Source organism: Callospermophilus lateralis, chromosome 12, assembly GCF_048772815.1.
Source record: "Callospermophilus lateralis isolate mCalLat2 chromosome 12, mCalLat2.hap1, whole genome shotgun sequence".
Lineage (NCBI taxonomy): Eukaryota > Metazoa > Chordata > Mammalia > Rodentia > Sciuridae > Callospermophilus > Callospermophilus lateralis.
Window position 1 is genome coordinate 83,763,965 of NC_135316.1, and position 15,990 is coordinate 83,779,954.

Here is a 15,990-nt window from a genome sequence, read left to right on the forward strand (position 1 = left end):
CGTTAGCTATACAACAGTTTTTAGTTTAACTAACATTTAATGCTGACATTATTCTGCCAATGTGATTATTATTCACAGATGGGTGTAATAATACAGTAACAAATACTCTATTTTCTTAATTTTTTTCCTTAATGTTAATAGTTCCATTGCTTTTTCATTTGCTTGGTTTTCTTTGTCTGCAGATCTTTCTTCCCACAAATTCCAGTAGACTCTCTGCACAGACTGCAGAGAGGTCACATCAGCCTCAATAGTTTTCCTGGAGGCCACATTCTGGAATCTTCTCCTCTGCACTAGTCGCTGTTACATGTATTGCACTGCCAACCTCCTGGGTCCATACTTCATCGTTCCTGAGTTAGACCCCTGTTTTGTTTTTTCCTATGTACTCTTTCTTCTTGTCTTCATAGCTCATGTGGAAGTTATTCTCCCACAGCTTCCTGAGCATGGATTCGTGAAATTTTTTTTTTCTTATGAGACTTTGAATATCTGGAAATTTCCTTATTCTACAGTCATAAATGGTTGATGGCTTGGACAACTATTAAGTTCTAGATGGAAATAATTTTCATTCCCTTCTGTACAGCATTCCTCACTGTTCTTCACAATAGCCATAAAAATAGCTATAATGATGGCTATTAGGAACACAGTCCACTGATGGCACCAGGTGCTACCCCTTTGGAACCCTACCACAGTTGATCCTGAGGCCGTGTTTCTCATAGGCTATTCTCTTATGAGAACATGGCAGGGATACTAATGGAGTCCTACTGCGGCAAGATGTGGACTCCTCCTGTGGACAGTGTTGACTCAAGGATTCCTCACTGACCTGGCCAGATCTTTCTTAGACCTGTGCTGTTAGAGTCTGTAAACAAGTCTGGATGGCTGTGCTACCACCTGAGATCCTCCTACCCAGTCCTCCCTCCTTCCTGCCCTTCTCCTTCACAGAGGCCAGATATGCATCATTCTAAAGGCTCCCTTACCTTCTCTGGCTCCTTCCCTTTTATTTTTTATAGTTGGTTCCCCAGTAAATTTCTTGCACATCTAAATCCTGTCTTGACATTTACTTCTTAGAAGACCCAAACTAACACAACTGGGCTTTGAGAACCAACTCACTCATTTCCTAGAAGACAAAGAGCATGCCATTCTGAGTAACATGTAAGGGACAGAGAGTCTCCCAGCACAAACAGTGTCCCAGTTACTGATTATCTCACCTGGGGTAACCCGGGGACGTGTTCTGGTGGAGAGGCATGCCATTGCTTAGGTACAATGATTCAGCCATTCCGGTGCCCAGAAGGAAAGGGGTACTGACTGCTTTTTATATTATATTGCAATCCTATGGAGAGGGAATGAGAAACTGAAGGCCATTATCAAGTAGTTAAAGGATCAATATGAGAGCAAGAATATCCCATTGGTAGCTCACAGAGAAGTCCTTATCTACTGCAATGGAGAAGCAGACACAGGTTAGCAGCAGACTTAAGACCCAATCAAGTTGCAGCAGCCCAGGGATGCTTGGATTTTCAGCCACAGCAGGACTTTCATGCTGAGGCCAGAAGGCTGACCAGGAAAATCTGGGATTCTGAACTTGAGATGTGGTCACACCTGAGGAAGCTGGCTCTTCAGACTCCTTGGCATCCTTAGAACTTACAGAAGTAGTTCACACTTCCCTAGTAAGGGATTGCACTTTCCTATGCTAAAAACGTCTCACTCCTAAAACACAACAGGTGCCGCTCCTAGCAGCTGACAGATCACTAAGATTGAATTCCAGTATAACCTACTTGGAGAGAGCCATGTCTGAACAAGGAGGAAAGAAATTATATACCCAAGTAGCTTCATGATTTAGCAAGTTTTACAAGAACCAGACCACTGAGATTAAAATTTGAGAGTCCTTTATCAAGGAACTAGAATATAAGACAGGACAAGAAATAATCCATTGACTAGGGGCACTTTTTCCAAAAATATGTTTTAAGGCTCTGACCAGGGACCCAGGGGATGGGGTAAACTTGCTGCTAGGATGGCTCAGATATGCCCGGAGAAAGTGATGACCAATGTTGAGTAGATGCAAGTATCTGAAAACCTGGCCCTGAAAGCTGGTACAGGAAGCACTAAACTAAGAAATATAGATCTTCTGGAACCCATATATTATGTGAGCCAAATAACTCTCCCGAGGGTAGTTTGTTGTGGGAGTCCCAAGTAAGGCCACACCCCATTCACTAAAGCCATCAGGAACACACCTGTCAGGGACACCAGCTCTTCTAAGAAATTCAGTGGCGATGCTCTTCTCTAGGCCAGGTTGGTGGAAGGAGAGGGAGTCAGGGCTGGGCTGGGCTGGGCATGCATAGAGATGCTAAGACCCTGAAGTAATAGAGAGCAGGTCAGGAGTCACGCTGCAGTTCTAGAAGCCAGGGAGTTGTAAAGACGCTTAATAAAGAATGGCTCAATAAAAAGTCATGACCCAGGGCCAGAGCTGTGGCTCAGTGGTAGAGCTCTTGCCTGGCATATGTGAGGTACTGGGTTCGATCCCTGGCACCACACAAAAATAAACAAATGAACGTGAAGGTATTATGTCCATCTACAACTAAATATAAAAAATTTAAAAATTTTTAAGAAGTCATGATCCCTTGCTCATTTCCCCAGACTTAGCCAATTTTCTCATCTCATAACAAACACTGATGAAAGAGGTGACCAGGTCCCTGGGCAAAAGAACCTTGCTTACCACAGAAATTGCCTCAGTTCTTCGCATTTGATATGAAATTTCACATCCTCTGGGTCTAAGAGATTTTCTTTATTACTTCACTATGTCCTTTATTTTTATTTCAGTTACTTATTGCTGTGAAATACTGAAACCTCCTCCTCAGTTTAGTGTTTATTTTTCCTCTTCATTCTGTGGGCTAACTGGGCCTTTTTGGGGTAGTTCTGCTCTGTGCTCTATAGCAGAAGTCATTCATGTGGTTAATTCGGTTAGGATTCAGTTAGCCTGACCAAGATGCACTTTGATTCTCCAATGTCTCCGTCCACACGACCTCTCATCTTTCAGTCAGAGTGCCTGCCATAAATTTGTTTAATATGGTTAAGTTTCTGCTTTGACATCCACTTTCAGGTCTGATGTCCTTGTTTGAAACCCCGTCAGGCCCTGTCCACCTTTGGCCTCATTAAAACTTCTCTGTATGATTGATTGTGATTTATCTTGTTTGTTCCTCACCCCACTGACCCAAATTCCAAAATATCCCCTTAACAGACCACTTAATGATCAACACTTAGAATCATGTAAATCATGTCCTCCTTTGCATTTATTTTCTTTAAACCAGCCTAGCCACAACCCCACAGGAAAGCCAAGGGAATGACACCAGTGAACCTTCATGAAAGCACAGTCCCACAGGTTCTCGCTCTCCCTTTCCCATCTTCCCTCTTCCTCTCCTACCCATCCACTGGTTGAGCTCCCCATCACCAGGAGATTTTTCATCGACCTTCAGTCGATGCCCTAACCTCTCTGGGACCTGTGAATAATGCATTTTTTCAGCTTCATGTATTTTGATGTCACCTCCTCATTGTGTCTTGATGGACATGACATATAGATCTGAGCCTAACTCCCCTGAACTCCTTCACTCATCAGGACTCTCCTAAAGAGTGACTATCTTGGCTTATGGCCACTCTCAAAAGAGAGTAAGTGAAAAGTAAACTATACCAATGGAAACCACAATCTAGCCCAAGTATCAAAGCTGGCTTTTAAGAGGGGGTGACCCAACAGGAAAAATTCCAATGTGCACAAACTTATCCACTTTTTACTTGCCTACTATCCCATTGGCCAACGCAAGTCACATAGTCAAGCCCTCAGTTCACATGGGAGGAAAGTGTACAAGGGTGTGGACACTGAGCAACATTTTCAGTAGGGGACACTGGTACAACACTGCTTGCTCCCTTTCTGTAACTCCTGTTATTTGAATGCTACACCTTTGGCTGCTCCATTGATTATCTTACATTTTTCTACTATTTTTCCATCTCTTTACCTTCTTGTTCTACTCTAAGGGAGATTCATAAACTTCATTTTCCAAACTTTCTACTAAAACTTTCATTTCTGCTATAATGTATTTAATTTCAAAATATTCCTTTTTCATCCCTTGAATATTTGATATATTACCCCATTCCCATTTTCTAGATGCAATATCTTCTCTGATCTCTTCAAGAAGATTAGTGTAAGTTGGGGTTTACTGTTGTTACTATTGTCTTCCCCCCCTTCCCTGCCTAATCCATTTTCTCTAAGTGGCTTTCTTCCCTCCTGTTTATTTGAGTGGGTCTCAGTCTTTCATGTGAAAGGCTTTCTTCAGATGTCTGTTTATTCTTGATTGTCTACTCATGTTTAAGAGATGAGAAACAAAATCCTAATTGGGAGGTGTGAGCACATGGGTGTAGTTTGCTGACTTGAGCTGTGCTGTACAGTGCACTACCTTGACCATTTATTGTGGAACTTCTGTGGTCTTTCCTTATGAGCTTATCAGACTTCCTGGGAAAGGGGCTTCCAGTCGTCCCTGCCTCAGAGTAAAAGCAAACCCCAGCATTCTGAGAACCTGGAGAGGAAAGTACTGGGATGGACCCAGCTCTAGTTGCGTGTGTTTTCTTAATCTGTATCAGTGTGGTGCTCACTCATGCCCCAAGTGTGCTTGATGTTCCATAGTCCAGACACCTTTCATGTGATACTCTGCAAATATTAACTCCCTGTTTCCCTCCTTGAACAAGGAGGGGCAAATGTCCAACAATGAAGACTGGTTTTATAGACCTAGAAATGTATTGTTTCTTAAACAGCTTTCAACTATTTCTCCTCATTTTAGCCAATCATTCCCTTTACCCCCAATTCCAGAGTAACTGGATTTGCTTCTTTCAGCCCTTTGAAGGTTCTGCAATCATCAGATTGTCTGTTGGCTTCTCCTACTGCCAATTTAGTGGTCAGCTTTCCAGATCTGCTAAATCAACTCCATAAACATTTGTCCATCTGCCCATCAATTTCCAAAATATTGTTATTCTACTCACTCCAGATCTGTGTGTGTGTGTGTCTTTCTTCAGTTGAATTTAACAAGGCTTCAACAGGGAACAAAGTTGATGGGTGAGTTCAATCTGCTGTCTTTCCTCAGAAATAGTACTTGGTGTTTCTCTATTACACCAGTGACACGTATCACCTACAGAAAATTAAAAATCTAGATAATCAGAAAGGAAAAAATAACCTGTAATCCCACCATCCAAAAATAACCCAAATTCTCCTTTCACACTGTACGGGTGTAGGCAGAAACAGAGCACACTTTCCCTCACATAGCAAATATGTGCACAGCTCCTCTCTCCAGGCCCTGTGAGGTTCTGGGTACATTGGAAAGTAAGATAAACATGGCTCCTTCCTCCAGCTTGAGATCTCTGGGGGGGAAACTAATAAACCACTTCAATAAAATGTGTGAACTACTATTAAAGGGTAGTACAGTATTTGGGAGGAGAAGAAGGAAGAACTATAAAACCCATTCTTGGACCTGCATGCCAGGCAGAGTTCCTGGGAGATAAGATAAAAAGGACTGCAAAGTGTACGTTACTTACTTATACAGCAGAGATATGGAAAAAGCATAACACAACTGATTTGTTTTTCTCTTAACAATATACCATGTGCAACTTATAGAAAACCAAATGTCTACCTTTCAATAATCATTTAGTTTTGCACTGGACAAGTGTAACACTGTTCTTTAAACTGACCATTTTACAACATATAGATTATTTTCAATCCTCAAGAATAACCCACCACCTGGGGTAAACTTTCTCTGAATGAAACTTAATAAGACTAAAAGTTCAAAACCAAGCTACGAAAGATGACAGGAGGTGGCTGGTCTAACAGTAATGTGCACGAGAGGGGAAAGCCTGAGAGATTTTAGCTGATGACAAACTCATCTGAGCCAGCCATGAGGTGACAGCCAAAACTGTTTAAAGCAATCTTGGACAGCGTGAAAATGACTTGGTGTCTAGAGCAAGCAATGTAATCACTGAAGTCGACTGTACATCTGGGACACCTCTTTGCTCTACACAGCAAATGTTAAAAGAGGCATTGGAAATTCCCAGACCTCCTTTTTCATCTTTTTGTCCTTTTCTACCAGGGCTTCCGAAGTACTGCATCCTGTTTTGTGATTTGTCAAATTGTTTCACCCGCCCTGACTTCAGAAGGGCTATTTCATAGAACTACACAATGTGCTTCCTACTTTGTGTGTCTGACATGTCTAGCCCAGCAGAAAGGCCCACACCCTAGTTTTATAAATAAAACTTTATTGTAACCCAGCATGTGTCCATTCATTAACATATTGCTTATGGCTGTTCTCTTGGTGCAACAGACTGAGAAGTTGCAACAGACGCTACATGACCCATAAAATCTGAAACAGTCTTCTGCAGAAAAAGCTTGTCAGCCTCTGATCTCACCTATACAGTTTTCCCCAACAGTCCCCCATTCTTCCTGTCCCTCAAAACTGAGGCACTTATACATTCTATTGCAATTATTTGATGATTATCTCTCCCTCACTAATCTGTGACATGGTGACAGAGGTCTTCCCTTATTTCCCCATTTTTTTGGCAGCAACGTGAGATTTGCCACCTTAAACTCCCAGCCAGTCAATACCCACTCCCCTTCTCGAGGGAGAGGCAAACCAGCAGAATCAGAGTGAAGGCTGTTCTTCTCCGAGTTCACAGAGACTTGGAAATGCAACCCCAGACAAGAAGGAGTGAAAAGGCCGCCCACATTAGGGCTTCCTAAGCAGCCGGCGTCAGGAACACGGGAGGAAGCTGTCTCTCTCGTGCAGACCAGTGTCCTCTTAGTAAGAAATACAAATGCAGTAACTCGTGTTTGACTTAATTTCAGGGAGAAGGTACCTGACACCAGAGTGAAAGACCCTTACCGCCATCCCCCCACTTCTACAAAATCTGTCAGGAAGGCCAGGGGTGGCAAATGGACACAGGACACCATGAAAGAATTTGGGACACTTGAAGAGAGGAAGGGGTTGAAAGGAGAGGATCATGGGATGAGGAATCCAAAGAGAAGAAGGGTTAAGGGAGGGAAGGAGGACCCCCAATGGCTCGGCGAGGGCCTTGATGCAGTGGGCACTGCCTCCACCAGCCCTTCCCCCACTGGGACTTCAAAGCCGTCCCCTTAAAACAAAGAGCCTGTAACTACAGCTCAGGAGCCACGAAGCTGTATTCTCTGCAGGGTGCAGAGTTGGAGGCCTACCTCCAGCACCTCGTCCTTAGTCATCTATACCCATCACCTGCCCTCATGAAGGACAATGGCACAGAGGCAGACTCCACAGACAACCCAAGGCCCTTCCCTCTGGGGAACGAAAGGTCAACTTTTCCATCCCTTCTCCTCCACCTCATCCTTAAGGGTCAGATAATTGAGGGGCCTAGTCAAAGGTTACATTGTGTTCCACAGCTTCCTGCCCCACAGGAAGCTCTCAAGAAATATCCCTGACTCAATGTCCAGCCCCAGCTGTCTTTTGTGAGCATGCTTTAGAATTTCATTCTAATGAAAGGGAAACTATTTAGGAAGAACATAGTGACTTTTTCAAATATTAGAAAAGTTGTTGTCTTGGTCTATTTTCCGCTTCTAGAACAGAATATCATAGACTGGATGGCTTAAAAAGAAATGTGTTTCTCACAGTTCTGGGGTCTGGGAAGTCCAAGGATTCCATCTGGTGAGGGCCTTCATGTTGCATAATCACATGGTGGAAGGACACACAGCAAGAGAGCATGCACGCGAGAGAGACTGAGAGGATGCTGAAGTTTCAAACCCACTCCCGCAGTAACCACCCTCATCCATTCATGAGGACAAAGTCCCCTGACCTAAAAACCTCCCAATAGGCTCCGCTTCTCACTACCGTGGCACCAGCAATTAAATCTCAACACAAGTTTTGGAGGGGACGAGCATTCACAGCACAGCAGTTGTCAAAGGGCAATTTGCTTTATTCTTTGTGACTTAGGAAAGCAAAGAGACAACCAGGAGTCGAGTCCTGTACAGCAGCAGGTTTCAGTGCAATACAAAAGATAAAATCAAGCTGGAAACTTGAGAAGAGCTGAGTTGGCCTTACTGCAGAGAGTAGAGCAGAAGGTAGATGACTCCACCAGGGTTTGTCCCAGGGAGAAATGTGGCCTGGAATTTCCCAGGTCCCTCTGACTCTAATATTTTAATTACCACTAAAAAAGCGCACATATAGACATGGAAATAATATTTGCATAACCACATATTCAATATACCTCAGTGCTTTCAGTTTATTTTGTGAATAACTATAATGACAGTGGGTCATGGCTGATATTCTGACATCTGTACTTTAACCAATAACATCTATTTAGACTGTGACCACAAATTTCACTAAATATTTATTTTCTTTAGCTCATGTATTATATTACATCAATCATAAACTTGAGTCTTTCCAACACCAAACTGTGTCCCAAAAAGGTACCTGGTAGTACATCTTACAAAAATTAGGTTATTTTAAACATGGTTTGATAATTTTGGGCAAATGCTATTAAAGTAATTTCAATGAAGAGTCCGTCCTATTGAATGCCATAGTGCCAAACTAAGAAGTTAGATGACGTTACAAGTTCTAAAGCATTTGTTTGATTCTCTTCTAACTGGAGAGGATCATTTCTTAAATATTTATTGCTATGATTATCATTATTGATGGTAAATTCATATCTCACTGCCATGGCAGGGATGAGTACCCCCAAGAGGTCCACGTGTTAAAGGATTGTTCCCCACGATGGTGCTGTTGGAACATTCTGCTGACTTTTTAGGAGGTGGAACCTTGTGGGAGGTCCTAGGTCATGGGAATGTGCCCTCAAAGGGGACTGTGGGACCCGGGTCTCTTTCTCATGCCCATTTGCTTCCTGGCTGATGAGGTAACTGGTTTGTTCTCCACACACCTCTGCCACGATGTGCTGCCCTCCCAGGGTCCCAAACGATAGGGTCAGAGGTGGAACCTCTGAACTGGAACCTCTAAAACTATAAGGCAAAATAACCCTTTCTCTTTTTTAAGTTATTTATCATAGATACTTTTTTATAGAAATGAGAAGCTAACTAATATACTTACCTTTATAGGACTTTTTGCATTTTTCAAAACACATTGGCATGTATGATTTGGTTTTAATTCTCACAATACCTGGAAGGGAAGCAACATGGTAGAGATGGTTGTCTGTCCTGTGTGATTTGTTCCCACCTGCTTTCAGCATAATAGGATTATTCTCCGAGTTCATGGCTCAGCAGTAGACAATAATTCCCAGACTCCTTTGCATACATGACTGGGTTCTGCCAAGGGGAACTGAGTGGAAGTGAAGAAACAACTTCCAGGTCAGGAAGTTGATAGAGGCCCTGTTCTCCCTCTTACTCTCTTCCCCTGCCCACTGAATGAAAATGGGATATTACTTGCCCTGGAAACCCACAGAGGTCATTTGTACATAGAGCTAGGAATGTTTTCACTATTTTTCCTCACTGAAAAATTTCTCCCAAGATAAAGCAGGAAAAGGCAAACCATAAGCATTTAACTTACAAGAAAATGGACATAATGAAATAAGCAGAAAATATTTTGCATATAAATTTATTTATTCATTAGAAGTATATGGAATAGTTCCTCTGTGTCAAATACTGACATAAACACTAAAAATTTGAAAATAAATATAATATGTAGTCTGTGCCCTCAAATAGCCACAAATGAGTAAATGATCCACTCTGTCAGTTGTTGTCCCCAAATTGGACAATAAATTGGTTTATCCAAGATGGAGGGGAGATGATATATATATATATATATATATATCCTTCAGATTAACTTTGTAACCACTGTGTATCAAAATACAGCATATAAAATGTATATTATGGTTCTATTTAAATATAGGTTACAAGTACAACTTTCTTGTAACATTTCTGGAGAAGATGTGCATTTTGGAGGATTTAATAATAGGTATTTTTAGTCACCCCCTCTTTATCTGCTACCCTCCCAATAGACATGTTCTATGTCCTCCTACACCTAAAATTCCTTTATATCTAAAAAATATAACCTTCACTGAAAGAAAGTCACCTTTTGCACAAATCGATTATAATAAAATTATGGTTTAGAGCAATGATATCTTTTTGAAAAACTAAGATAACTCAGAAAGTTCCTGTGTGCAAAGCTGTGACTGACTACATATGCAGGTGTCACGGTTCACTCATTTTACACTTGAGAAATGCACACTGACCTTATTTAGATGCTTATCAGTTTACATTTTCCATCTTCAACTCAAAATAATTGATGTTATTAAAGTAGTGCTATGATTTTTAACATTATTTTATTAGTTCTTTTCCTATTTTAAATTTTTTCTTGGATTTGTCTGTAATCTTCAGAAAATATTGTCTTCAATCAGCTATTCAAAGAGGAGTGAGTCAAGCTCTTTGAAAAACATTTAAACTAGTTCTGATTGAGTGGGGATTGCATTCAGTCATGTTCTACAAAATACATTACCTTTCAACCCAGCCATGTACCACATACATTTTAATGAGAGGTAAATTTGTAAAGTGCTTCCTAAAAGTACATAGTATATATAATTTGAACATACATGTAGTAGATGATTTGCTTACACTTATTACTTGGGGAATGAAAATTCAACCAGATAGCAAATACATACATGCCTAAAGCTAACCAAGAGACTTTACCACTCACCCCATTTTGAAAACATCTCATAATGCTCTCTATAGTGAATACAGATAGTTTTAGATTGGAAGTTTTTACAATGGAGTCATAAATTTGGTGATGAACCTTAAATATTCACTGTAAATGTCAGATGCTACATCATTGTGTTCACTGGTTTTTCTATCTGGATAGGATTTGGTATTTCCTGTTCCACTGAAAAATGGCTAGAAAGACTGGCAAGGAGAGAAAATCCCAGAAGCACAAATTTATAAAGGCAAAACAAGGTTATTCAGTAGCCAGAAGCCACCCCCTGAGCACCTACCAAGGGCATGATACCATTTTAGGAGAAACAGGTAAAGGGAACAAGGCTCCCTCATTTAAGGAACTGTTCAGCTAGTGGTTAAATAAAAGGGGAAATGCGGTAAGAGGCACCAGAGTGAAGCAATGTATTGTGGGATTCCAGAGAAGGGAAAGGTAGCATTCAGGTATGGGGTCAAAAGAGTGAGCTTGCTGGTTCTTGAAGAATAGGTGGGATTTTTATAAGCAGACACCTGACTTGTTCACACAGTGACAAACTGGGACTGCAGGGAGCAAGGACATAAGCATGGGCTCCAGGTAGGAGGCTCTTCCTCTCGCCCAGGCAGAATCCCATAGTGGCTTGGACCTCAGCCACAGCCACAAATGAAGGTAGAAGGGGTTTGATTCTGGATACATTATGGTAGGTAGAGCTCTAAGACTTGTCAACAGATTAGAAATAAGATGTGAGAGAAAGGGGAGAGTTAAGATTTGGGGCCCAACAAACAGGAAAAGCTGAGTGCCATAACAGAGGCGGGTACAGCAGGCATTGGGTTTTAAACGTGTTACTTGTAACTCACCGATTAGACAGCTAAGAGGACAAGACAGTTATCTCTCCAGGTTTGGAGCTCAGGGGAGAAGTCCCAGCTGGAGACACAAAATTTGGAATTGTCAGGATACAGGGACTGTTCAATGGGATCCCTAGAGTAAATCTAGACAGGAAGCCCTGGACACAACCCTGGAACCTCCACTCTTTCCAGATGAAGTGAAAAGGAGGAAACAACAGAGCAGGAAAAGGAATCACTAAGGAGCTAAGAAGAGAAACACCAGAGAGCAGGGAAGCCAAGTTGAGGAAGTGTGGAAAGAAGGGGGGCTTTAGATGTGCGGAGGCTTAGATGCATGCTGCCCAGGACAGATCAGCAGAGACGCGAGCTTCCACGCTACACTGAACACCAGTCAGTATTGACAAGCATCTCCTGCGGGCAGGCAGGGCTGGAGATACTTGCTTGTATCTTCAACTTGGTTTTGATCCTCTCAGAAACCCAGGGGCGAAACAAAATCTCAAAAGTGCTCCTGGGGCTAGACTTCAAAACTTAATGCTGGTTTTTCAAGGACATCAAGAACCCTATTTCAAAAGACATGAAAGCTGAGCAGACCATTTTTAAGCCAGAGAAGCAGAGAAATTCCTCTTGAAGATGTCTCTCCCACCCCACCCCATCCTCCCCAACACACAAGTTTTGTCAAGGCTCATGCCTATACCAGGAACCCGGGAGAGGATCATGGAGACCTCCACTGTGAACAGACTCCCCCATTATTTGTCCTGCTGTTTATTTGCCCTGCCTCCTAGCCTCCAGGCCATCAGACAAGGACTCTGGAATCTCTGTGGGGTTCAACTGTCCATTCTCCCCAGTATTCCTAAGCCACTTGTAAATTATGGAAACAGAGAGGTGTGGGGTGGGGTGGGCCAGCTTTGTCCTTCACCAGCATTAGATCCCCAGATGGTAATTAATATGCTAAGGGCTCCCTGGTCTCTAACTCTGCATAAAAGCAACATCTAGCCTCAGCAGAAATATTCTATTACCAAAATCTGCAGAATAAGTTTTCTCTTTTTCAGATAAGGTAAAAAAATGAACTATCCAACCCTCTACCCCCTACACACATTTAGAAAGAACATTGAAAACAGAATTAAAGAATTTCACACAACAAAGCAAATTTAAGACACCCTCCTAAATAATGGCAACTTCTAAATGAGATACAAAAATGACTAAATTCCAAGCCCAAACAAATTTGAAAGGAAACTTAATATTTTACAACAACTAACATTGTGTTTGCAGCATCAGCAAAACCAAGCCTAATGTCTATCAGTCACTAATTTCTTATGAATACAAAGTCCACTGCACTTCTAGGACGGATGGTTAGTGTTGGCAATTTTTTTGTGTAATTCCTCAAAAATGTAACTGAAAAGTTAACCACAGGGTCAAGAGTGGACACAAGAACCTAAAATGTGTTAATCATTTGAAATACCAGAGCACCAGAGAGTTCTTTCTTGCAATTCCTTATCTTATAAATGCAATGATCTTTGGTCAATATAATAATAATAACCAACTCCTTTTGTGTATATATAATTTGGTGTATGCCCTCTAAAAACAGATCTTGTATCATTTGAATATTAAATAGTGATTTTACAAGACAGGTGTATCAGATCCCCCCAAGCTAGTCCACTTATCTCCTTTGTTTGTGACATGAACTGACCATTTGCTTAAGTTTTCTTCAAAATATGAGGCAGTTCTACCCATAGTTTTTCTACTACCTACCATCAACTGGTGATGGTTAGAGTTTATTGGTTCCTTAAAAGGACTTACAGAAGAAAAAAATTTAAGAAGTAACCCTATGAGAAGATATATATATATATATATATATATATATATATATATATTTATTCAGCAAAATCACAACTTGTCAAATAAATTTGACATTCTTGCATGACCGATGGTAACAAACAGGGTTGTGAAGCAGACATGCAATCTAATTTCACCATTATTACATTACCAGCAGCTCAGGGCACTAAAGCAACTCAATAACCCAGTACTGTTCTGCCTCAATTATCTATGGCTTTCATTAAAAGTGTTTAGAAAGTCTTCATCTTGAATTTGTTCATAATATGTGGCTTTATTCTAAATTGAAAAATCTATCTTCCAGTAGATCCACAAGTCACCCAAAAGAGGTACTGAAAGGACTGGCATGAGCCCTCAAACCAGTAGGGATTTGAACATTAAGCAGAAAAGGAGGAAGCAATAATTGAGAGACAGTTTTATCATGGCATATCAATATTTCCTGCTGTCAAAATATATGAGATCTTTTGCACAAGGGTATTAAAATTACTTTTGTCAGGCTAATAATCTCATCAATTAGGAATCCTTTCAACTAGAGACAGCATTGGGGAAATACAGATGTTGCAGACACAATCTATACCATCCTGCAGTTGGTTCTGTATTTTTTGTGCCTAGCTTTGTTTAAGACTGTGTAAAGGGGTCCTCAGATCCTTGGTGACTGAGTAAGGCTGGTGTGAATGTTGTCCTCTGCCCTAGGGCAGAAGGAATCTCCAAACACGGGTTAAACCCGACCCTCCCAGAGGTGCGGATTTGACATCTTCGCATTTGAAGAGGTGTGCCCTTGTGCCTCAAGTAAAAAAGGTTTTAACGGATTAACACTGATCTCTGGCTGATTGCAATGCCCGCCCGTCTGTGTGGCTGGTGAACGCACTTGTTTCTTTCATCTATCCTCCTCATTCTCTTCCTACTGCTGCCACAAGGAAATCCCTGCCACTCTTCGCCCTAGAATTCCTCAACACCAGAGAAAGTTCTCTTTCCTTACAGAAAAAACTGATTCCTATTTCCTTTGGATAAATGTGCTCCAAGGGGCACTCACTCGCGCGCTCTCTGAAGGACTTCCCTCCAGGTCCTAACTCCACGCCTTCAAGGACAGCCCAAGCTGCTCACTTGCCTCGCGTGGTGCGAATCCTGAGCGACCCCACAAAGCAGTTCAAGCGAGGCCTCGTGTGAGAGCTGGAGACTCAGGCGCCCCTCGTGCCTCTGGCACCTCTCAGACCCTCTCTCTCCCCCTCGCACTCACCAGAAGAAGGTTGTGCGCCACCAGGTACCCAAGGCTCGGGCTGCCCCGGACGCCTGGGGCCAGGCGTCCGGTGGCGTAGCCGTGCCAGGCCACCACGTAGGGGTTGTCGATGGTGATCCAGTATTTGACCTGGCCACCGAAGTGGCGGAAGCAGAGCTCGGCATAATCCCTGAAGTGTTCCGCCAGGGCGCGGTTGGCCCAGCCGCCGTAGGCGTCCTGCAGGCGCTGGGGCAGGTCCCAGTGGTACAGGGTGACCACAGGCTCCACGCCCAGCTCCCGCAGCCGCTCCAGCAGGCGCCGGTAGTACCGTAGCCCCTCGCGATTGGGGGCTCCCGCGCTGCCATTGGGGAGCACCCGCGCCCACGAGATAGAGAAGCGGTAATGGGTGACTCCAAGATCGCGCAGCCCCTCTGTGTCTCGGAAAACGTTGTTGTAGCCGTCGCTGGCCACGTCCCCTGTGGCGGGCGGGGGAGGTGATGGAGCGCCCGACGGCAGATCAGCTGTCGGGGGATCGCCCAGGGTCCCCGGAGGGTGATGAGTGAACGTGTCCCAGATGGATGCGCCCTTGCCGTGCTGCCTCCAGCCACCCTCGGTCTGGTAGGCGGCGCTGCCCACCGCCCAGAGGAAGCCGTCGGGGAAAGTGTCGTGGAGCAGGTCTGCAGCCTCCGGAGCCGCAGGGCGTGCGAAGCGGGCCCAGGTCTGCGCGCCGTCGCCGGGCTCGGCGCGCAGGCAGCGGCCGCTCAGGGCCAGCAGCAGCAGCAGCAACCGCTGAGGCCGCGGGGTGCGCGGAGGGGCGCTGGCCGGCATGCTGCGCGGGAACCTGGTGCTGGGGCCCCGCGCCATGTCCCTTTATGCCCGCGTCGCTCAGCTCCCGCCCGCCCCAGCCGGCGCCCACCCCCGCTCCCCATGGGCCCCCGCTGGCAATAATTACCTATGAGCAGGCGCCTCCCTCCGCCCTGGCATGGGAGGGGGGACCGGGGCGCAAAGGGCGAGGGGCGCCCCGGGACGCAGAGCGACAGCCGGTCAAGTGCGGCCAGTGTCGATTGCGGACGTCGGATGAAGGACACCTGTTCCTCGCCGCTCATGGGAGCCCCACAAGATATTTCCGCGACGCTCAAGTTCTGAGCGCCACCTTGTCTTTGCCATCAGCGAGCCCTCCTGGGAGAAACAGTGGCGCCCAACTTTCCCCCATTTGGCGCGGGGTCTTCGCGGGGCCCTCACGGAGCCCACTGGCGGGCAAGCACCTGCTTTCTCTTTTCTCCGACTTGGAGGACGAGGGAAGCTTCGGATTGACTTTGACATCGCTAGGAATTGTCTTGACATTGTAGAGGAAGGGCCACGTTGGAACTTTGCCTTGTGCTTAGAGAAAGGTTATGTGGCAGATTTTCCCTTAGGTAAGGTGCTT

The 15,990-nt window shown here is 44.0% G+C and overlaps 1 protein-coding gene across 1 annotated transcript in view; it reads right to left on the reverse strand.

Annotated features, from left to right (window-relative positions):
• Kl (klotho) overlaps window positions 1–15,392 on the reverse strand; it is a 43,955-nt gene extending 28,563 nt beyond the window's left edge. Inside the window, exon 1 of the mRNA XM_076872251.1 lies at window positions 14,586–15,392. Coding sequence (XP_076728366.1) covers window positions 14,586–15,392 — 807 coding nt within the window. The remainder of the gene's footprint in view (window positions 1–14,585) is intronic.
• Between the last annotated feature and the right edge of the window lie 598 nt (window positions 15,393–15,990).